Here is a 22,995-nt window from a genome sequence, read left to right as displayed (position 1 = left end):
CAGTGCTACAAGGTAAATTCCCACCAATCACAGACCAATAGCTCAGTGGCCAAGAGCAGAGACCAGTGATCGTCTAACTTGGAAAAAATACTACACTGTGACGTTTTTTCATGGCTATCTAGCTCTCAGCATCGTAATTGACTGCGTTACTATGCCAGTATTTACTGGCATTACTCGCTATTGAAATATATTCAGCAAATGTTACTACTCTTCATTTTCCCCCTTCCACACTCTCCTGCAAACTTTGGCTCCTTGGGTGTAGTTCCACAGATCCTCCCATTCCCCAATGGTTACTAATCATTTGTGTGCTTTGAATGGAGTGTTGTCTTGTTTGAACTTATACTCGCTTGAATTCCATGTATGCGTACTTTAGCAGGAGTCCCTGCATAAGATTACTCCCAAACTCAGAGGTCCCCAGGCAAAATTAAACCACCCATGTAATACAAGCAAATGTTGATTTGTTCAAATTCTACTTCAGAATAACCTGTTTAATTTGGTATATTAGGAGTTTCTTCAGAGCACTGTACAGTATTTCGTATTCAATATGTTCAAAATTGATAACGTTGTTCCTTAGGTATCTATACAAGCTGTGTGACCTGCACAAAGAGTGTGACAACTACACTGAAGCTGCCTACACATTACTGCTTAATGCAAAACTTCTTAAGGTAATGTTTTAACTCAAGGTATCAAATTGTTTTCTAAGCTTTAAGACTGTCATCATTATGGTGAAGGCTTCACTAAATTCATGAAACTTAATTCACTGTGTAATGGGTCCAGTAGGTGAATCTCCTATTTTGCATTTCTCATTGTAGTTAGTAATGTAGTATTGTGGCATCATATTCCAAATTCCAACTGTGTTTCAAAGGTTTGGAGATATCACCCTGCCATATGTTGTATTATATTTTAAGCACGGCACTGTTTTTATCGAAAAGGTTGCTTCACACAAAGACCAGACAAAACCTGTGTAATCCGCCTCATAAAGATCTGGGGCAAAATTTACTCCAGGCGAGGAGAATCACTCCAGCTGTCAAGAGCACTCTTTCATCTCTATTGGGGAGGGCCTAGCCTGTTATGTACCTATCAGGCACTTAAGTGGACAGCATAAGGCCTTCCCCAGAATTAAGGATGTGGAAATCCCTTGTCCTCAGTGCTGTCAACCAGTCAGAGAACAGCAATTCTGTATTGCAAACAGCACTACTGGCAGCAATAGCAGTTGCTAGTAATGCACCCACCACAATAATGTAGGGCCCAAAACCAAAGGTGAGTGAGAACAGGATGAGGGGGTTCACATTGTGGGAGATGGGGTTGAAAGGAAGGGAACAGGGTATCTCTGTCGTCATCTCCCCCAGTCAACAGCTGCCCCATCCAGATGCTGGGTCCCTCTATTATGCATGTGTGCCTTTTGAATGAGGATTCTGTCCTGGGAAACTGCTAGCAAGCCCTCATCTAGTTGCTTCCCAAGATTTCTGCATGGCAACTCTACTGCCTGCCTTAAAGGAGGGGACCTTTAAAGTGGGCATTAATTGCCCACATGAGGGTCTCAATGACTCATTGGGACAAACCTTTCTGCCCGAACTAAATTGAGTGGAGGTGGGAAGGTGATGAGATCCCCACTCCGTACCTCTCATCCAATTAAATGATCCTCCATCTCCAAATCTGCTGCTGGGGAGGCATCAAATTATGGCCATAGTTTGAAAGCTTTATGAGAGTACAATACCTTGTGTTTGTAAACAAATGCAAAACAGAAATGTAGAACGCTTTTCTGATTTTCACACTTCCTTTGTTTGAAAATATTGAGTCCTTCCAAGGTACTGTTTATGAACACCAGATTTTTTGAATCAGTTTATCGAGTGTTTACTTTTGATGAATGAGTCTAAATTAATGCTTCATAAGGGAATCACTAATCCTAGCCACACAGGAATTACTCGATGTCAGGAGTACTGCTATCTCAACTGGAATAACTTCAGACCAGGACCAGAGTTTTACGTGGCAGTAACGGGCATAAGCCCAACCTAGAAGACTGTAAAATATTGCAAAAAAATGTTAGATGCATATCCCAACATCATCATCATGCACTCATACGCTAGTATAGTTGGCATAGGAGTGGAAAGGGCCCACTGACATTCAGCTACTTCAGGCAATTAAAAGGGCAGTTGAAGGTTATTTTATGTTGCCTGTGCAATTTCACGCCTGTCGCACAGGTAACGTGCGCAGGGCCATCCTGCTTTTTTCACTTTGCTCATCCAAGGGCAGAATAAAAGAAGGCAGGAGCATTTGCTGTATGAGTTATTTTTGTTTTCATTTGAGGACAGTTTTGTTTTATCGACTCTCTTTGCGTATTTCTGTCCGTTGCAGTCATCAGTGCACGGGGCACTGTAATCTGCATTTCAACAGATGGGGATTGTGTACTCTGCAGAGGGACCTCCTCAGAGGAGGCTAGGTGTCCACAGGAAATGTTACAAAGAGAAGTCTTTGGGAGGAGAGGTAGAGGGGTGAAAGGCAGCGGGAGAGCAAGATGGAAGGGCCTGCAGAAGATGCTACTGTGCTGCTTTCAGAGTGTGCAAGCAGCGATCCAGCTAACCTCAGCACATCAGAGGTTCAGTGCCACAGGAGACTCGAGACGATTTTACTGGCTTATTCCACCGACCTCTCGCAACATTACCTGCCCAATCTATCATTTCAATCTCAGGCACGAGGCTAATTTTAACATTCATTAGGCTATTTAAATATTATTAGTGAGCTTGGGATGCAGTCGTCTTGACAGCCTCACCGGTGGAGGCCCTCACCAACAAAGATCACTTATGGTCCCCAACAGCAGGGACTAGGCATGGTGGCCTCACCGGTGGGAGGCTATTGAAGCCTCCCAGTGTGGTCAAGGGCAAGCAGTGCCCCTTGGGCAGTTCAAGCCTGGCACTGCCAGCCTGGTATCCTGGCAGTGCCACTTGGGACCCCAAGTGTATGCCTGGTATTATCAACCTGACACCTGTCGGTGTCCATCAGGCATCCTGGCACTGCCCCCATGAGGCTTTCACTGGCACCTTTGCCAGGGGGCAGTGCCCAGGTATGTCCCTTTTCAGCTGGGGCTGTACTCACATTTGCACCCCCAGAAGGTTCCTCACGACAGCAAAAAGAATTGTTTCTTGCGTGCTATACAGACAAAGTATATGTAGAGAAGGAAAGGAGAGAGTACAGAATGTAGTGTTACAATCATAGCTAAGGTGTAGAGAAATTTCTTAATGCGAGGTAGGTCCATTTAAAAGTCCGATGGCAGCAGGGAAGAAGCTGTTTTTGAGACTGTTGGTGCGTGACTCAGACTTTTGTCTCTTTTTCCCAATGAAAGAAGGTGGAAGAGAGTATGTCCAGGGTGCATGGGGTCCTTGATTATGCTAGCTGCTTTTTTGAGGCACCGAGAAGCATAGGCTATGTCAACAGATGGAAGGCTGGGTTTGAGTGATGTACTGGGCTTCATTCATGATCCTTTGTAGTTTGTTGCAGTCTTGGATAGAGCAGGAGCCATACCAAGCTGTGATACAACCAGAAAGAACACTTTCTATGGTGCATCTGTAAAAGATGGTGAGAATTGTAGCAGATATGCCAAATTTCCATAGTCTCTTGAGAAAGTAGAGGCATTGATGGGCTTTCTTAACTATAGCGTCAGTGTGGAGGCACCAGGACAGGCTGTTGATGATCTGAACACTTAAAAACTTGAAGCCTTCGACCATTGCTGTTTCATCCCCTTTGATGTAGACAGCAGCGTGGTAGCACAGTGGTTAGCACTGCTGCCTCACAGCACCAGGGATCCAGGTTCGATTCCTGGCTTAGGTCCCTGTCTCTGCAGAATTTGCACAATCTCCCCGTGTCTGCATGGGTTTCCTCTGGGTGCTCTGGAGTTTCCTCCCACAGTCCAAAGATGTACGGGTTATGTAGATTGGCCATGCTAAATTGCCCCTTCATGTCAGCAGACGAGCTAGGGTAAATGCAAGAGGTTATGGGGCTAGACCCTCGGTGGGATTGTGATTGGTGCAGACTCGATGGGCTAAATGGTCTCTTTCTGCATAGGAAGATTCTATTACGTATGATTTTGTAAGTTGATGACTATCTCCTTCATTTTGTTGACATTGAGGGAGAGATTATTGTTGTTGTACTAGTTCACCAGATTCTCTATCTCTTTCTATCTTGTCATTGTTTGAGATCCGACCTACAATGGTGGTGTCATCAGCAAGCTTGAAAATCGAGTTGGAGGGGGATTTGGCCACACAGTCATTGGTGTATAAGGAGTATAGTAAGGGGCTGAGGACACAGCCTTGTGGAGCACCAGTGTAGATAATGATCGTGGAGGAGGTGTCATTGCCTATCCTTACTGACTGTTGGTTAGGAAGTCTAGGATCCAGTTGCAGAGGGAAGAGCCGAGCCTCAGGCCACAAAGTTTGGAGTCTCATAGGAATAATGGTATTAAAAGTTGAGCTGTAGGTTTGCTGGGATGAGTGTAAGGTGTAAATTTGCGGTCTCATCAATGTGAGGAATATTCAGAAAGTGGAACATTTTCTCTTTCCAAGAAGTTGTTGTGCACACAGAGGGTATCAGGTTGGACAGTGTAGCAGCCATATTTCAGACTTTTTTCAGAATTATCATTTTATTGCCAATTAATGGGCTTGCACATCCTAGAGAATAGACTGACGCTGCACTACTCACTCCTCTTCACAATTCCCTGAGCAGATTTCATTATCTTTACCAATCTACTACCAGAATTGTTGCCAATTATTATCTTTCCACAAGCCATCCTGCCAATAGGATGAGCTGATGGGCTCCTGGCAGGTGGTTCAATTGTTGGTTTTAGTGTTTGTTTTTTCCTGATAAGATGTAGATTGGCATTCCCTCAGCACTATTCCTTAATATTACCTTCAGAAGTGCAGCTTCTGTTGTGCTCGCGTGAATTTTCTGTTTCCCACACCACTTAAGTTTGATTTTTTTGACTCTGGCTGTCAGATTGTGTTAGATCAATAATGATATTGTTGTGTTGATATCCATATTTTTTGAAAGCTAACTTCATGGGGTAGCCATGTTTGAATTGATCATACAATTAGAAAATTAAGGTGAGAGGGTCTGCCCCCCCGCTCATTTCCTGCAATGTTGACTGGAAACAAAACTCAGCCCCTCCTCCTCCTTTCCCTCTCTTCTTTGAGAAAGCCCTGAATTTCTAGGACATTATAAAAGAAAGAGAGATCTGTTGTAGTGGACACAATGTTGTCTACTCAGAAATGTCTCGGAGAAAGAAATTATAGTTTTGCCATTAAGTTGGACGGTGGTTAATGATTTCTTTACAATTGGTGCAGTTCTGGAGAAGCTTTGTATCAGCTCTCTTTCAAAGCATCAGGAAATTTCCACGTGCTGCATTCTTGATTTGGGGCGACATAGAAGAGTGGAGTATTGCAGAGGGGTGAGAGGAGGTGGGCGGAGGTGGTGGACCATCAGCTTCACATTATGATTTTTTACTCACTGACACCGTGTGGACATTTGGACTTTTGGCACTCTGTAGGTGGATACAATAATTTAAGAAACGGTCAACCCCATCTTTTATGGAACCGGCCTTATTTTCATTTTAGTCACCCTGTAAGAGATGGGTGACTTGCTTTGCACTGCCAGATTTGTGTTCAGTTGTTGAAGACGAACATTATCCCAATCAGATTTAAAGGCCAAAAGGCCAAGTATTTGCTCTATCATTGCTTGACCATTCTTTAACATTATAAATACTGATAATGGTACCAGGAATAAATAGAACTGCAGGTAAATGGTGACAGTTTTTACAGAGTCTGACGTGCATTGATTTTCTTTTTTTAAAATTATATATGAATAATATGGATTGGCCATGCTAAATTGCTCCTTGGTGGCCCAAGATGTGTACAGTAGGTGGATTAATCATTCTAAATTCATGGCATTGCAGGGAAGGGGCGGGAGACAGGGCCTAGATAAGATACTCTGTCTGAATGTCAGTGAAGACTTGATGGGCCGAATGGCCTCTTCTGTGCTATAGGGATTCTATGATCAATACATATTATTTAATTAATATTAACAGTACAGAAGTCTTATGCCCAAGTACATTGTTGAAATGAAACCATATTTACATATGTTTACATCTGTATTGGGGGTCCAAATTGATGTTTGCAATCGTTTTGTACCCTTTAGTGTAAGTCAAGTCTATTAATATGTCTGCTGTCATCAGTTGGCTGATATTTATGTCCTCTGCGATTACTAGTCAAAAAATAATGTTTTTTTTGTTTTTGAATTCTTGGCTTTCAGTAAATATTTTGAACAACTCCAATATTTTATATGTGTCAGGGTTAGTTTACTTAGGTTCTAATTTTCTCTTCCATGCTTTATGTTGCATGAGGCAAAATGTTTCTTCTAAAAAATCATGCTCTGGGTTGCGTACACAATGAATATAATTATTATGTGACCAGGTCATTAGCCTGACAGTAGTGGTGGGTGGAAGGGGTCGTGATGCCAGATCAGTTACATATGATTGAGAGGAAATAGGGGAATGTTGTTCCTTTACTCTTGTTGGATGCAATTATATCTCAACCCAGCATTCAGAGGCTAAATTACTAATCACCTGCTTGATAGGGTGACAATGGAGAGGCATTCCGCTCCCATTGGGTTCTGGTTTCCTGTTGGATATCAACCTAGTATTCAGGGACTGCAACTACCCCTATGACCAGAGCTGACAGGAGTGGTATTAGACTTAAGGGCCCATGAATTTTATAATTGAGCCAAGGTGAGACATTCAACTATTTAAAATCAATATTTTGACTGTACAGCAGGCTTGTGTTTACTGAAGTAATTTATAGCAGAACATATTAGTGCTACCATGAAATAGAATCCCTCTCGATTGCCTTTGGTTCTTAAAGTATTTCAGGCCTGAAAGGAGATATGGGTAAATCCTCCTAACTGCCACATCAAATATTTTACAATTACTTCATTATAGTATTATTTGTGATTAAGTCCTATCTAATCCTAGCCAAATGGTGAGGAGATTCCCACTTGGCTTCAAAGGAAATTGTGACACAAGTTTCTGCTCTGTAAAATGGTGCTGAGGTTATATGATTTCCTGTATATGCTGATCTGAGGTGATGCAACTTGGAAGATCTACTGCGGAAGGAAAATGTACAGTAAATAATTGCACCTTCAAAAATCTTAGCAAACAGAGGGATCTAAGCGTGCAGATCCTCAGTTCCCTGAAGGTGGCAACTTGGGTAGACATGGTGGTCAAGAAGGTGTGTAGCATGCTGGCCTTCGTCAGTCAGGGCATTGAGCATTGGAATTGGAAAATCATGTTGTAGCTGTATAAGACTTTGATTAGGCCGCATTTGGAGTATTATGTACAATTCTGGTAACCATACTATCAGAAGGATGTTGACGCATTGGAAAGAGAGCAGGAGAGATTTACCAGGATGTTGCCTGGTTTGGAGGATATGGACTATGAAGAAATGTTGATCAAACTTGGATTGTTTTACTGGAGCATCAGAGGATGAGGGGGGACGTAGAGGTTTACAAGATTATGACAAGCTTTGGCAAAGTGGACAGTCAAAGTCTTTTTCCCAGAGTCAAAGCGCCAATTACTCAGGGACATTGGTTGAAAGTGAGAGGGGGAAAGTTTTAAAGAGATGTAAAGGGCAAGTTTTTCACTCAGAGGGTAGTAAATGCCTGGAACATGCTGCCGGAGGAGGTGGTGGAAGCAGATTTTATAACAACGTTCAAGAGGCACCTGAATAGATACATGACTAGGCAAGGAATAGAGGGATATGGACCACGTAGAGGCAAAAACATTATTAGAGAGGCACAGACGTGGTGGGCCAAAGGGCCTGTTCCTGTGCTGTACTATTCTTTGTTCTGTTTGATTACTCCACTGCTTCAAATTTATTTCCAACTGCTGAAAGGCAAGGAAGCTTTATCAGTTCTGATAATGCTTTGACCTCTTTCCTGTACTCTGAGTAAATAAATTTTCCAGATTAAATTAAAATGCCGCAGATATTTATTTCCTGGTTATTTGTTGAAATTTTATATTATTATTGGCTACATTGAGTGCCACACTCCACAACTTTGACCTGGTGGTATGTCTCTCACTTCACGTTTCAAACTTATAAGAACTTATGAAATGATTTTTCCTTGCATAATCTGGACCATTCAATCTTTTTAATTTTTAACCATATACTCCTGCATTTTATTCCAAACGTTGCCATGTTATTTTAATGTTATATCCTCTATTTGTAATCAGATTTATGGATTATAATCTTCCAATCCCAATTATAAAAATCCAATACCAATTCCAAATTGATCAGGTGTGTTAAGTAGCATTCTTCCCACATTTTATGGCTATTTACATGAGGAGGCCCCTAAATGTCTACTAGATTCTGTTTTCCAAATTGTGAAAGCCTATTGTATACTGCCAGCATCTAATATGGATAATTAATTAAGATAATTATTTTTCTTCCCCCTCATCTATTCTTCTATGTCATAGCTGATAAATACATTGACATGTATGTTCTGGCAGTACCCTTGTGCTGAAAGAAGACACAGCTAAACTCTTTATTATTATTTTGCAGCATATGAAGTTTAAACAGGTCATATTTAAAAGTAGAATTTTCAACCAAAGAAATCAAGGGATTTGAATACTTAGTTAGCATTTAAAAAGTAGAAGTGCTCCCAGACTTTGGCTGACACTGTTCTTAGTTCAGTTCCTGAAGCAGTGTGAAGGGGTAGCACTGAATTATTCCATTTGCTTGCTCCTTTGATTCTACTTTGAAAATTCAAACACAGTGGGATATACTCAGCTTTATCTCCTGATTGAAAGGAACAATCATATCTATCAGAAGAAAATAATGCAACTACAGCACAAGTTTAAAAATAAAATTAAAGGCTAATGTAAGAAATCCTGATACTGCAGAAGCACAAAAGAAAAACTGAAAAAAGACCTCTTGTAGGTCAGTCAGGTATAGGTTGCTATAGTATTGGCAATGCATTTTTGGACGGTATGTGGAGAATCTTTGTGTTGTGCCAGTTTCAAGCTTTACTTCACAATTGCATTCATAATTTCATTGTGCAATCTGCAAGAGAATGAACTGCATCTTCGAAGACCAAAAGCTAGTCAGTTTTGTGCTTAACCCTTTGTTTGCCAGTTGTTCACAATGGGCACTTGGTAGGTTATATTTTCTCATCTTGCTATTAATGCAAATTATTTCCTTTATGGATGATCATTAAATTGAAAATGTGCTATGAGTTACACTGTCACAGGGAGTAGTTGTATCAGAGACCATTTGATCCTTTTAAGGGAAAATGTAGAACAATGGGATTATGGTGAAACTGGTGTGGTGAGGGATTTGCTTCCATCCATGCAGCAAATATGAACGGTGCAGTGGTGTAGTTGATACTGATGAGTTTAGAAATGTATGTGTATTACATAAAAATATACCTTTTTTTGTTATTTTTGTTTAGTGGTCTGAACAGCCCTGTGCAGCTCACCTGAATCAGAGAGATGGATATCAAGCACAGACCCAAGGTCAACTGAAGGAACAGCTTTACCAGGAAATTATCCATTACTTTGATAAAGGAAAGGTAAAATTATTTTTCAATGCCCTATCAATATGAGATGTCATTACAAAATAATGTTTTCATTAGCAATATTAATACTGCGTAGTTTATAAATCTTTATAAAGTTTATACTGTTGTGTCCCCAGGCAAAACTTATTGCAAGTACCACTAAAAGAGCTTATTTATAAAATAACGTATTGCATCATGTTTCTACAAATTATCCCCAATGAGTTATCTGTAAATTTATGTAAGGCAGTCACATACTTGTATGCAGCAATATTACAGGACTTCCAAATTCTTAGGACCCACTCTTTGACCCAAGCACAGCAGGATACCAATGTTCACCCTAACAGAACCATCTTGTCAGAGATGCTAGCACCTGGTCTCAGAATTGATTTGCGCTAAACCAATAGGAACTTGTGTCCATTCAAGCACTGCGTCCATAAGTTGAGATAGAGCCTTTTCTGTGAAATAAGCTCTATTTTGCGTTAATGGTTCAGATTTAGCACACTCAGGTTGCATTTGCTGCATCTGCTTTAACAGTGATAGATTTTCCGTAAACTGGTTAAATAAGTATTAAGCCACGTTAACATTTTGAAACCAGCACTATTTTATGTCATTCAAGTTTGGCTAGATTTCCAATGTTAGCTTGCACATCCTAGTGTTGAAGATTACTTCCAGTTTAAAACACAAGTGATTTAATGTGTTAAAATGTTAGCAATAATAGTCAGAAAGCATGAACATTCCTAGATCAAGAAGTAGAATACAACCTGTGATTATTAAAAAAAAACCTTTCGCTGTATGCCATTTGAATATAATTCAGAATATATAGCAGTATAGTGGCACAGTGGTTAGCACTGCTGCCTCACAATGCCACGAACCTGGGTTCAACTCTGGCCTCAGCTGGCTGACTATTTGGGGTTTGCATGTTCTCCCAGTGTCTACATGGGTTTCCTCAGCGTGCTCTGGTTTCCTCCCACACGATGTGGGTATGCCGGCGTTGGACTGGCGTAAACACAGTAAAAAGTCTGACAACACCAGGTTTTAGTCCAACTTATTTATTTGATAATATACTCACAAGCTTTCGGGGTTAGTCCCTTCGTCAGGTGAATGGAGAGTTCTGGCCTCAGGCCACCTGACAAAGGGACTAACCCCGAAAGCTTGTGAGTATATTATCAAATAAATAAGTTGGACTAAAACCTGGTGTTGTCAGACTTTTTACTGTGTTCCTCCCACACGCCAAAGACATCCTCCAGATTAGGAGGATTGGCCATGTTAAATTGTCCCTTAGCATCAAGGGGATTAGCAGTCTAAATCTGTGAGGTTACAGGGATAGGGCCTGGGTGGGATTGTTGCTCATGTAGCCTTGATGGGCCAAATGGCCTCCTTCTGTACTGTAGGAATTATTTGATTCTACTTCAGACTAAGTCTAAGCCTATTCATTTCCAAATTAAATACGGCTGAAAGGCTGTGTGGCCAAGAATCATATCCTGCCCAAGGGCACCTGTGTTTCCTCTGCCAAACAATTTTTGTGATCTGGGATACCCTGCTACTCACCTCTACCTTTGTGAATATTAGCCTGCCCTGTAGCAGGACATAACATTGGTAGATGAGCTTCCCAAATCTTCAACTTCTGCTGCCGGCAGAGGTCTGACTAGATGTAAACATCTGGAAGGGAGAACGTTTAACTCAAAAGAATTCTGACCTTACAGGTTTTGACCCTATCCGATATATACTAAGAACTTGAAAATTTTGGAGGTACCTCACAGTGCCATGTTTCTGCATGCACCTGTGCTATGATGTCTATTCAGTATTGGGTGCTGAAAGTCTGGTGCAAGACTGAATATTTTCCCAGCCAACTAATTTGAATTGCCCTAATTGGTCCATACTTAATACAGTTACAAGTAAAGTTCTGTTCACCCAGCCAGCCCCCAGAATTCCCAAAATAATTTAAAGGGATGGTGACCCAATTACCCAGGTTTTCACTTTTACCCTGATCTTTGTATTCTGGAAACTGGGGTGTCAGGAAAATCATTCCTTATATGACAACATATTAAAAGCCTTTGTAGCTAAAACAACTGTACATTTTTTAAACAGATTTAATACATATACTAAAATGCTATATACTGTGATAATTAATGATCTGTGCTAATTGTATTTTAAATTGTTATTTATACTTAAATCTGCATTCAGTAGATACGATTTTGAATTTAAAAGCTTATTGTTCTTGGGATATTTAACAGGCTGTGCTTCCATGGAGCTAAATTATGCTAATTAAATACTTATATTCTTCCCACGCAATTTTGAACTGGATCAGACTAGTTTCTTAACTGTCTCATTTGTTCAACTGCCAACACCGACATAATCATAATCACACAATTTTTCATTGATTGTATAATAACATTAACAATTTAATATCTTAAAAGGTCACGTTTTCTATTTTTATGTGCACTTTACTACGTAATTAATTTTTTAAAAATTTTATATTGCGTATGAAGATAATGGTACACTTATTAATTGTATATTGCCTAATCCATTGACTACATAAATATTGGTTTAACCCCTGAACTACTTTACTGTTTTAAGAAGTTCCATATCAGTACAACATTTGGAAAAATGGAACATTGTGACAAAAATTACAGATTATCCTTTTTTGTAGAGAAATTAAGGAGAAGTTAAAATTTATTTATTAGTCACAAGTAAGCCTTACATTAACACTGCAGTTAAGTTAGAATCATCGAATCAGAATCATAGAATCCTACAATGCAGAAGGCAGCCATTCGGCCCATCAAGTCTGCACCAATCACAATCCCACCCAGGTGCTATCCCCATTTACCCTAGCTAGCCCACCTGACACTAAGGGGCAATTTGGCATGGCCAATCTACCTCACTGCACATCTTTGGATTGTGGAAGGAAACTGGAGCACTTGGAGGAAACCCATGCAGACACAGGGAGAATGTGCAGATTCCACACAGACAGTGACCTAGCCGGGATTCGAACCTGGGCCCTGATGTTGTGAGGCAGCGGTGCTAGCCACTATGCCGCCCCAATAATGGTTATTGTGATAAAAATTGGTCTGTTTTGTTGCTAACTATTACATTAATTGTATTGTTTAATATACCACTTTTCTGCTCCTTCGCTCCAACTGCCCCAACCTACCCTGTTAGGCTGATATTAGTCTGCTTTCATTCCATGTTGACACTTTTCTTCCATGAAGGCCGCCTGAAATTGTACCTCCCACACTCAACACATTCAGCTGTTACACTTCTTCCTGAAATGAATTCATGCTTAAACTCTACTTTCATGTCTCACATTGGTCCGTCATTTTGTGAGGTCGAGAAGACGCCATGGACCTTTAAATATGACAGACAGGACAGGAATGCAAAAATCCTACCACCTTTTCTGAAGATCTTATCTTGTCAGGAGAGGGAAGAAGGGGGCGAGACATAAATCACACCAAAAGGAAACAAAAACTCAGCAAGCCATTTGAATTTAGTGCAGAGTTCAATTAGACCCCGACCTGTTCCAGCGGTCTTAACCTATGGGAGTCACAAATTCATGGTGTAGATGTAAATTATCTTGAAGGTGGATAAAGTCTGTTTAAGTGTTGTGATCTGAAGTTTTTTAAGTCCCCTCTCTTTAAGCATGCAAAATAAAACTAGCTGAATTTGTCAGTGAGATTTTAAAAATATCCCTCTGTTGGGCTGCTTTGATTGGCAAACCATCTGGTGTAGGTTAGAAAAGAATACCATCTGGTCATGAAATTCCAGTGGAGTTCCTAGGTCTATCATTATGCAATTATGAATGTTTGCCTGAATTTGAAAAGCTACAATTAACTCAGCAAAGGGTTCTGAATTCAATGATAGTTTGAAAAGGCTATTAAAGGATTAGATTTACTTGACTTGGAATCTGAATGGAAGGTCGTTTTTTAAAAGATAACCACTTGAAGAGATGTAAGAGTTTTGAATGGATATTTTGAATGTAGGTTTTGCACGATCAAGTGTGAATGAATGAAAGCTGTTTTGAATTGTTAGGAGTTCATTTTTTTTCATCTCCAGATTGCTCCTGAAGCCTGTGGTGGATATTGGGTGGCTATAGAAGTGATTTGAGAGGTCATGGGGTGTGGATGGAGAACTTGAGAGGGCATGGGTTTGCATGAAGGTGATATGAGGCTGTTCAGAGTCTTGGGGTTGAGGGATGTGAGGAAGGAGGCTTTAACAGCTTTTAAAATAACTGGGACAAAGTCCCAGAGAGCTGAGGCAGGCCTTTTAGGATCTGCTTCCAAGGGTCTGTGGGTTCTATCCTGGTGCATCTCTCTGTAGGAAAATTGTGTCGAAGGGGGTTCATTAAACTAAGACAAGACTACCAAGTTGGAAAGTTTCTCAACTTGAGTCATCTCCCTCAGGAGCAAAATTTGGACAATTATTCAGATTGACATTTTTGCTCTCTTTTCCATTTCTCGGTACCTCCATTAATAAATTCGGACCTCATCAGTCCCAACATTTGCCAATTGCTTCTCCCAGGATAGAATTCTGTTCCATGTTGTTAATTGGAACTGTGGATCTCAGAGTCATCACTGCATCATGAATTTCTCCCCATAGCAAGTGGTAGTACTCAATCTTATTGTTTGAAGTAGGGAATTTTTATTTTGGGTTGGGTCAAAAGACATGGGATTCTTGTGTTCTGTAATAAGAACACAATTTTTCATTGACCTTCTCATCAATTTATAGTTTACTTTTGAAAATTAGTTTCCATCTACCTGCTCCTCTGGAAAGAATCAAAAATATAAACAATCAATAACAAAACCTTCATTGTATTTTCCTGAACTTGGTAAATATCCTGTTTGTTGAAATATTCCAGGTAAAGCAAAGGAATAGCCTATCAGCCTATGCACATATCAACTTAATTGTAATGAAGAAGCTAAAGAAAAGGTTTGCTAGCAATCAAAAAGTTAAATTGTTCACATTTATACTTCTTCTATACATAATAATTTGCCAGTTCTTTTAAACAGCCTGACATTGGATATATACATTCCTTTAAAATCGTTAAAGAAAATTTACATATCCATATCCTCTTAGCATTCACTGGACTAAAAGTACCTTCTTTTCAGGGGTTGCACAGCCCACAAAGGTCCCAAAATGGCAGGCAGGAAGTGGGAGTACATTTCTACTTTGAAATGTGACACCTCCCATATCGAGTAAGGGCAAACAAGAGGTGTCCATTATCTATTGTTGAAACAGGTGTTAGAACTTTTCAATATAGAAGCAAATTGTCTATTTCCGATATTTATTTTTCTTGAGGCAGTCAGCGCTGTCACAGGCTAAACTCAGGAAAACCAGTCCAATGGAAGTTTGCAACAAAAGCAAGTTACCTACCTGATTGTGGTACCATAAGGAGCAAGGGTGTTACTCTCAATGTCACATTAAAGGAGCCTCCCCATCACTCCTAATCAGTCCACCTCAAGGTGTCCAACTCCTGATCTCTCACGCTGTAACACCGATCTTCCAATTCACATTCCTGATTTGCCAATGCCCCATGACAATCTGCAAACTTCCACCCTACCCTGAGTCCCTCTGTTTCAGTAAAATTTATGTCTAATCTTTTGAAGGTAAACTGTGCAATTCATTCATGCTCTGCAAATCAAGAGCATAATATAAATCCAGGATATTTAATCAGTGCAGGATGAAAGGCAACCAAGTTCATTAATGTGTACACTGCTTTTTTTGGAGCAGTGAAAGAAATGGGAATGGGTGTTCAGAATAACATTGTTGTTATTCAGAGCAAAAATTACTGCACAATTTCTAAGGCACGTATAATCAGAATCTTTGCTAGCAAAAACAATGAATTGAAGTAGAACATACTAACCTTGACATAACACTATGTGCATAGAGATTAGTATACAACATTGAGTAATTAGAAAACATTAAGTGCTTCTGCTTTATGTGTCCTGTTTTCTCTCTATCAGATGTGGGAGGAGGCAATTTCTTTAGGCAAAGAACTTGCAGAACAATATGAAAATGAACTGTTTGATTATGAACAACTCAGTGAATTGCTGGTAAGACATTAAATGGTGGATCATGCAACATACTTTGTAATTATTTTTTCTTGCGTGAGCTGTTAATCATCCAAACTGATTTGTGAATCACTTTTGCAGCAAAAACAAGCCCAATTCTATGAAAATATTGTCAGAGTGATACGCGCAAAACCGGATTATTTTGCTGTAGGATACTATGGCCAAGGCTTTCCTTCATTTATTCGGGTAAGAGGTAGTTCATTTTTAATTTTTGAGATTGGTATGGAAAATATTTGAACAAAACAGAAAACTTCAATTAATTTGTTTAATATACCGGGATACCTTTCACATAGGTGTCAATAACTTCTTTTGTTCAGAATCAGAAATATTCCCAGAGAGTGGCGAAAGAATTGGTGGGATAGAAATGTACTATGAATTACTGACTCCAGCATTATTCAGTAAGATATTTATGGCACAGGTGAATGTTGAACAGTTATAATTTAGAATCATTTGGGGGCAACACAATGGCGCAGTGGTTAGCACTGCTGCCTCACAGCACCAGAGACCCGGGTTCAGTTCTGGCCTCAGGTCACTATCTGAGCGGAGTTTGCACATTTTCCCAGTGTCTGTGTGGGTTTTCTCCGGGTGCTCCGGTTTCCTCCCGCAGCCCAAAGATGTGCAGGTTAGGTTGATTGGCCATGCTAAATTGACCCAAGTGTTAGGGGACGAGCAGAGTAAATATGTTGGGTTATTGGAATAGGGTCTGGGTGGGATTGTGGTTGGTGGAGACTTGATGGGCTGAATGGCCTCCTGCACTGTAGAGATTCTATAATCATAGAATCAATGGCGCAGAGACATACCCTTCAGCCCAAACTGGTCCATGCTGACCAAAATGCCCATCTAAGTTAACCGCATTTGCCTGCATCTGGCCCATATCCCTCTAAATCTTTCCTATCCATGTATCTGTCCAAATGCCTTTTAAATGTTATCAATGTCCCTGCCTCATCCACTTTCTCCAGCAGCTCATTCCACAGACGTATCACCCTATGTGTAAAAAAAAAGTTGCTCTTCAGGTTCCCATTAATTCTTTCCCCTCTTAAACCTATGCCCTCTAGTTCTCGATTCCTGAATCCTGGAAAAAAGACTGAGTGCATTCACCGTATCCATGCCTCTCATGATGTTATACACCTCTATAAGATCACCCCTCAGTCTCCAAGGCTCCAAGAAAAATGTTCTAGTCCATCCAATCTCTCCCTATAACTCAGTCTCTTGAGTCCTGACAACATGCTTGTAAATCTCTTCTGCACTCTCTCCAGTTTAATAACATCCTTCCTACAGCAAGGCAACCAAAACTAAACACAGTACTCCAGGTGCGGCCTCACCAATGTCCTGTACAACTTCAACATAGCTTCCCAACTTCTATACTGAATGCCCTAACTGAGGAAGGCCAGCATGCCAAAAGCCACCTTCAGTGCCCTAAATGCCTGTGATTCCATCTTTAGAGAACTGTGCACCTGAACCCCAAGGTCGTTCTGTTCCACAGTACTCCCTAAGGTCCCATCATTCACCGTGAAAATCCTACCTTGATTTGACTTTCCAAAATACAACACATCACACTTATCTGTATTGAACTCCATTGGCCATTTCTCAGCCCATTTCCCCAGCTGATCAAGCTCCTGTTGCAATTTTTGATAACCTTTCTCACTGTCTACAATATTACGTATTTTATGTCAGCTGCAAACAAACTGATCATGTCTTGTACCATCTCATCTAAATCGTTGGTATAGATAACAAACAGCAATGGGCCCAGCACTGACCCCTGAGACACACCATCTTGCAACATAAATATCTAGGAAAAAGTTAGACAAGAGTCAAACAATATTAAAGCCTTATGTATTCACTAACATTGATTTTTCTCTTTCCCTGTCCCTAAAAACAACTGTCAAACCTGCTGCGTTGATGCAATAGTCAAATTGACCTCTGTGGTTCTGCTACACCATCAGTAATACCTTGACAGATTTGATGCTTATTCTCCAATATTAATATTTATAAGAATGTCTCATTGTGAGCACCAACATACATTAAACATAAATATTAACTTTGTTATTTCCATTTCCTAAAAATAGTCATTGCCTACTGTTTTTTGACTGGCTCAATGCTTTTATAGATACACAATTCAAAGGACAGACTAGAAAGCAGTGTTGAGATGATGAGTTCCTTCTAAATTTTTCAAAAAGAACTATTGGTAGACAAAGAACATACAAACGAAGATGGACTTATGCATTCACATTTATTGACGGTCACTAGTATTTTGTATCTGAATTTAAACATCTTTATGAGCCATAGACTTCAACAATGCATGTTCTATTCTGAACTTATTTTGACTTAAAACACACTCATTTAGATCATTTAAAACTCATTATCTCAAGAATGGTGCTGGCAGTTTCTCGGATAATATTTTTAAAATCTTTGTACAAGACTGAGCAAAGAATAATTTTCAAGAACCTAGTAAATTGGCACAGAATTATAACTTGAATTCTCGTACTTTAAATATAAGATTTTTTTGAATGCATATATCTTCTATTGAATAGTAGCCACTTTGGTTTTCTGTATTTTTACATGTTTCTGGCCTGCTTCCAGGTAATAACTTCTTTGGCCAGTAGGAAACGCACAGAGAATCTGTGCATTGGGATCTTTGCCTGTGCCATCCTTGCTAAACACATTTGTATTCACATCAGAACAATTCTTTGAGAGAATGAATTAACCCCAAATTCTCTCGCTCAGTATTGCAATCATGGGTTATAACTTTGCTATTCCAGAAGTAAATTACCATGAATGCTGAAAATCTGAAATGAAAACAGAAAATCCTTCAAATATTCTATAAGTCTGGCAGCATCTGTGAGGAGACAAACAGAGTCAGCATTTCAGACCATGACCTTTCAACAGGACTGGAAATAGTTAGAAGTGGCTTTTAAGTAAATGGGGGAGGTGGTAAAAAGCAGGAGGGCCTGTGATGGGACAAAAGGTGGAAGACATTAAATAAAAGATTTGGCGCAGCCAAAGGGAGCAGTAATGGGACAAGAAAAGAAACAAAAGATGGTCCAAAAGAAGTGTGAATGGCAGAAGAATAAATATTGTCATACAAGAGCAAAAACAAAAAAAAATAGAATTAGGACCAACACATGGAAAAAGAAAGCAAACTGATGAGCGGGGGAATGGGGGCAGAGATTACAGTTTGAAATTGTTTAATTCAAGTTTGAATCCAGAAGGCTGTAAAGTGCCAAGTCGAAAGATGAGGTCCCTCGAGTTTGTGTGAAGCTTCATCGGAGCAGTGCATGATACTGTGGCAGAGTTGTCAGTGTGCAAAGTGGAGAATTAAAATAGCAAGCCATTGAAAGTGTGGATTATGCTTGCAGACTGAACTGAAGTGTTCTGCAAAGCAGTGAGCCAGTAGAGCAAACCACATTGTTAGCAGCAGATATACTGTTGTTGCACTAAATGAAAGGCAATTTATTGTGTAAATAAAGGCATGCTCATAGCTTTAAACATAAATGCTTTCTTTTTTATCCATTCATGAGATGTGGACATCACTGGTTAGGCCAGGATTTATTGTCCATTTCTAATTGCTCTCAAGAAGATGAAGGTGAATCTGCTTTTTGAACCACTGCGTTCCATGTGATGTAGGTATACCCACAGTGCCAGTAGAAAAGGAATTTCAGGACTTCCACCCAGTGACAATATTATAGTTCAAAGTCAGAAACTTCAAAGTGTCCTATGGAGCTCGCCTGGATCACAAGTTTTGCATCTAGAACTTGGCTTGGATAAGCATGAAATGTTTCACTTCAGTATGATTCAAATGACCCACTAAAGCTTCTATCAAACATGTTTATTTAAGAATATAGTTAGCATGTATAATAAAAAAATTAGCAAGAACTTTTATCAATTACAAACAAAAAACAAAGCAAAACCATGATAAGAACATAAGAAATAGGAGCAGGAGTAGGCCATCTAGCCCTTCGAGCCTGCCCCGCCATTCAATAAGATCATGGCTGATCTGTCGCTGCTCAGTTCCACTTTCCCGCTTTCTCCCCATAACCCTTAATCCCCTCTCTTATCAAAAACCCATCAACCCGCGTCTTAAAAATATTTAGCGAGGCAGCCTCCACCTCTTCAACGGGCAGAGAATTCCAGAGATTCACCACCCTTTGAGTGAAGAAGTTCCTCCTCAACTCCATTCTAAACCGCCCCCCTTTTAACTTGAGGCTGTGCCCCCTAGTCCTACTGTCTTTTTTGAGCGGGAAGAGTCTCTCCACCTCTATCCTATCCATCCCATTCATCATCTTATACGTCTCAATGAGATCTCCCCTCATTCTTCTAAACTCTAACGAGTACAAGCCCAGTTTATTCAGCCTCTCCTCATAGCTCAACCCCCTCAACTCCAGTATCAGCCTAGTAAACCTCCTCTGCACTCCCTCCAAGGCCAAAATATCTTTGCGCAGGTGCGGCGCCCAAAACTGCACACAGTACTCCAGCTGCGGCCTCACCAATGCCCTATACAGCTGCAGCAAGACCTCCCTACTTTTATATTCAATCCCCCTCGCTATGAAGGCCAGCATCCCATTCGCCTTCCTGACCACCTGCTGCACCTGCAAGCTGGGTTTTTGCGACTCATGCACAAGAACCCCGAGGTCCCTCTGCACCGTCGCCTGCTGCAGTTTTTCGCCCCGTAAGTAATAGTCCTTCCTACCATTATTCCTACCAAAGTGGACCACCTCACACTTGCCAACATTAAATTCCATTTGCCATTTCCTGGCCCATTCACCCAGCCTATCTAGATCCTTCTGTAGACTCTCCACACCCTCCGCACAATTTGCCGTCCCCCCCTATCTTGGTGTCATCAGCAAATTTCGACACCCTACACTCGGTTCCCTCCTCCAGATCATCTATATAAATGGTAAAAAGCCCTTAACAAATAATTTAATGTACTCCAATCAAACTAATCCCAAGAAAACCCTTTAAACAAGTTTAACTCAGCAAAGACTAAGGCTCACATAATTCTGGAATTGCGCCCTTTGGATGAAGTCTGCAGTTCTCTGGATAGACTCAGAAGAATTTAATTCAGGACAGCTGCCTAAAACAGGGAGAGACTGCAGGCAAACCATCAACAACAGAATCTTAAGGAAGGCAAGATGCACTGCTTTCAGCTACCTAGCAGAATTTCCAAAAATCAGGGAGAGAGACAACTTTTCATCTTGACTTCCCATCTAAAACTCAACCAAACTGCAACTCAACTAAAAAAAAACTCCTATCACCTGTCCTGCCAACCAGTTTTTTCCTAACAATGCAAAACCATAGAACAACCCAGAGTTAAAATAAACAGATCACATTTAAACCTTTGAAGTAGCAATAAAAGGACATCTCCAGACAAGCTGGTGCTATAATGACTTCAGCTAAGGCTGTGAGCTGAGAAACACAGAAGCTGGGAGAGCTGCAGAGATCATGACTTTAAAAAAAACCTTTCTTAAAGGTACAGTGGTATCACAGAAGGAGCAGCATTATATTTCCAAGTCACAATGGTGATTGGCCTAGAGGAAAGCTTGCAGATGTGGTGTTTTCAAGCATCTGGTGCCCTTAGTGGTTGTGGCTTTGGAAGATGCTGTTGAATGCGCCTTATTGAGATGCTGCCGTGCATCTTGTAGATGGCACTCATTGCTGTCACTGTGCATCTGTGATAGAGGGAGTGAATGTTTAAGTGGTGAATGGGGTACCAATCAAGCAGTTTGCATTGTCCTGGATGCTGTTGAGCTACTTGAGTGTTATTGGAGCTGCACTGATCCAGGCAAGTGAAGAGTATTCTATCACACTCCTGATTTGTGATTTGTAGATGGTTGGCAGGCTTTGAGGCATCAAGAAATGAGTTTTCACCATCAACTCACCAGCCTCTGACCTACTGTTGTAGCCACATTTTTTATTTGGTTGGTCTAGTTCAATTTCTGGTCAATCGCAACCCTCAGATAGTGGGAGATTCAGTAATGGTAATGTTGTTAAATGTTATGGGAAGATGATTAGATTCTCTCTTGTTGGAGGATGGCCATTCCCTGGCACTTCCTATAGCCTGCATGTTTCATGTTGCTGCATGGATTGCTTTTGTATCTGATGAATTGTGAACGATACTGGACTGTGCAATCGTTAGCAACTTCCCCACATCTGATTGTATGATGGGGACTAATCATTGCTAAAACACCTGAGGGTGGTTGGGCTAGGACACTAGCCTGAGGAAGTCTGCAGTGATATTCTTGGAATGGAGTGATATATAAGTAAACCATAGCCATCTTCATTTATGTCAGGTATGACTCCAACCAATGGAAAGTTCTCACCACCTGAGTACTAGTGAGCTTTCATCAATTCATTGATGATCAAGAGTAAAGTAATGGGGAGGTAATTTGCTGGACTAGATTTGTCCCCTTTTTTTGTGGACAGGACATGCCTGGGTAATTTTCCACATTTCTAGCTGGATGCCAGTGTTGTAGCTGTGCTGCAATGGCTTTCTTTGAGTCATTGCTATCTCTGGAGCACAAGCCTTCACTACTATTGCTGAAATATTATCAGAGCCCAATGCCTTTGCAGTATAGGGTATTGGTATCATGTGATGTATATCACATTGACTGAAGACTGACATCTATGAGCCTGCGGTATTCAAGAGGAGGCCCTGACAAACCATCAGTACATAACTGACCCGAAGTGTCACTGCTTTTAAAAATGGGCTTTAAAATGTTGTTAAGCAGGCTACTGAGGGTAATGTGAATTTTTGCACAGTCCCAGAATTACCTCAACTCCCTGGAAAGTTCCAGACAAAACCACTAGTGGAATTCAGATCTCATATTGTTTGTGCACTTACCCAGAGTTCAAAATCTGCAGACTTCTAGACTTATTTGCTCTGAGCTCTCTTAACAAAGGGAGGTTTAGAGAAACCAGTTCATCATAAGTAGTTGTGAATAGTCACAATATGAATCTTTGTTGTGTATCAGTAGCTTCTAACTTGATATTCATAGTGGACAATAGAAATATGGTGATCATAATCAGTCTGGAAACAACACAGCAACATATAGATAACTTCTGCAGTGGTTGGTCTGCTTCAGAAATTCCTTTGTTTCTCCTGAGAGATCCTGCTGTCAGTGATGAGCTTTCAGTCATGTATTCACAGCCAGGCATTAATAAATCACTGTCTTTCGGTCACAGATGCTCAGAGTCGTGTCTCTGTCAGGGGATCATATTTCTGTCAGGAGTACGACACAGATGGGTCTGAATTCAGTCACTGTCTGTTCAAAGCATTGTAACAATCACAGTCCAATCAGCCCCTGTGCCTGGTCTTCTTTGCACATGCTACTCATTGTTG

At 40.5% G+C, this 22,995-nt stretch overlaps 1 protein-coding gene across 2 annotated transcripts in view; it reads left to right on the top strand.

Moving 5' to 3' along the window:
- The window catches only part of dock1 (dedicator of cytokinesis 1), a 589,776-nt gene that overhangs the window by 481,652 nt on the left and 85,129 nt on the right, over nt 1–22,995 (top strand). For both annotated transcript variants that reach the window (XM_080205635.1, XM_080205634.1), the window contains exons 37-40: nt 575–665; nt 9,490–9,609; nt 15,552–15,641; nt 15,741–15,845. In XM_080205635.1, coding sequence (XP_080061761.1) covers nt 575–665; nt 9,490–9,609; nt 15,552–15,641; nt 15,741–15,845 — 406 coding nt within the window. The remainder of the gene's footprint in view (nt 1–574; nt 666–9,489; nt 9,610–15,551; nt 15,642–15,740; nt 15,846–22,995) is intronic.

The sequence above is a fragment of the Carcharhinus amblyrhynchos genome, chromosome 17 (assembly GCF_965287045.1).
Source record: "Carcharhinus amblyrhynchos chromosome 17, sCarAmb.v2.hapA, whole genome shotgun sequence".
Lineage (NCBI taxonomy): Eukaryota > Metazoa > Chordata > Chondrichthyes > Carcharhiniformes > Carcharhinidae > Carcharhinus > Carcharhinus amblyrhynchos.
This window is presented reverse-complemented; position numbering and strand designations above follow the sequence as displayed.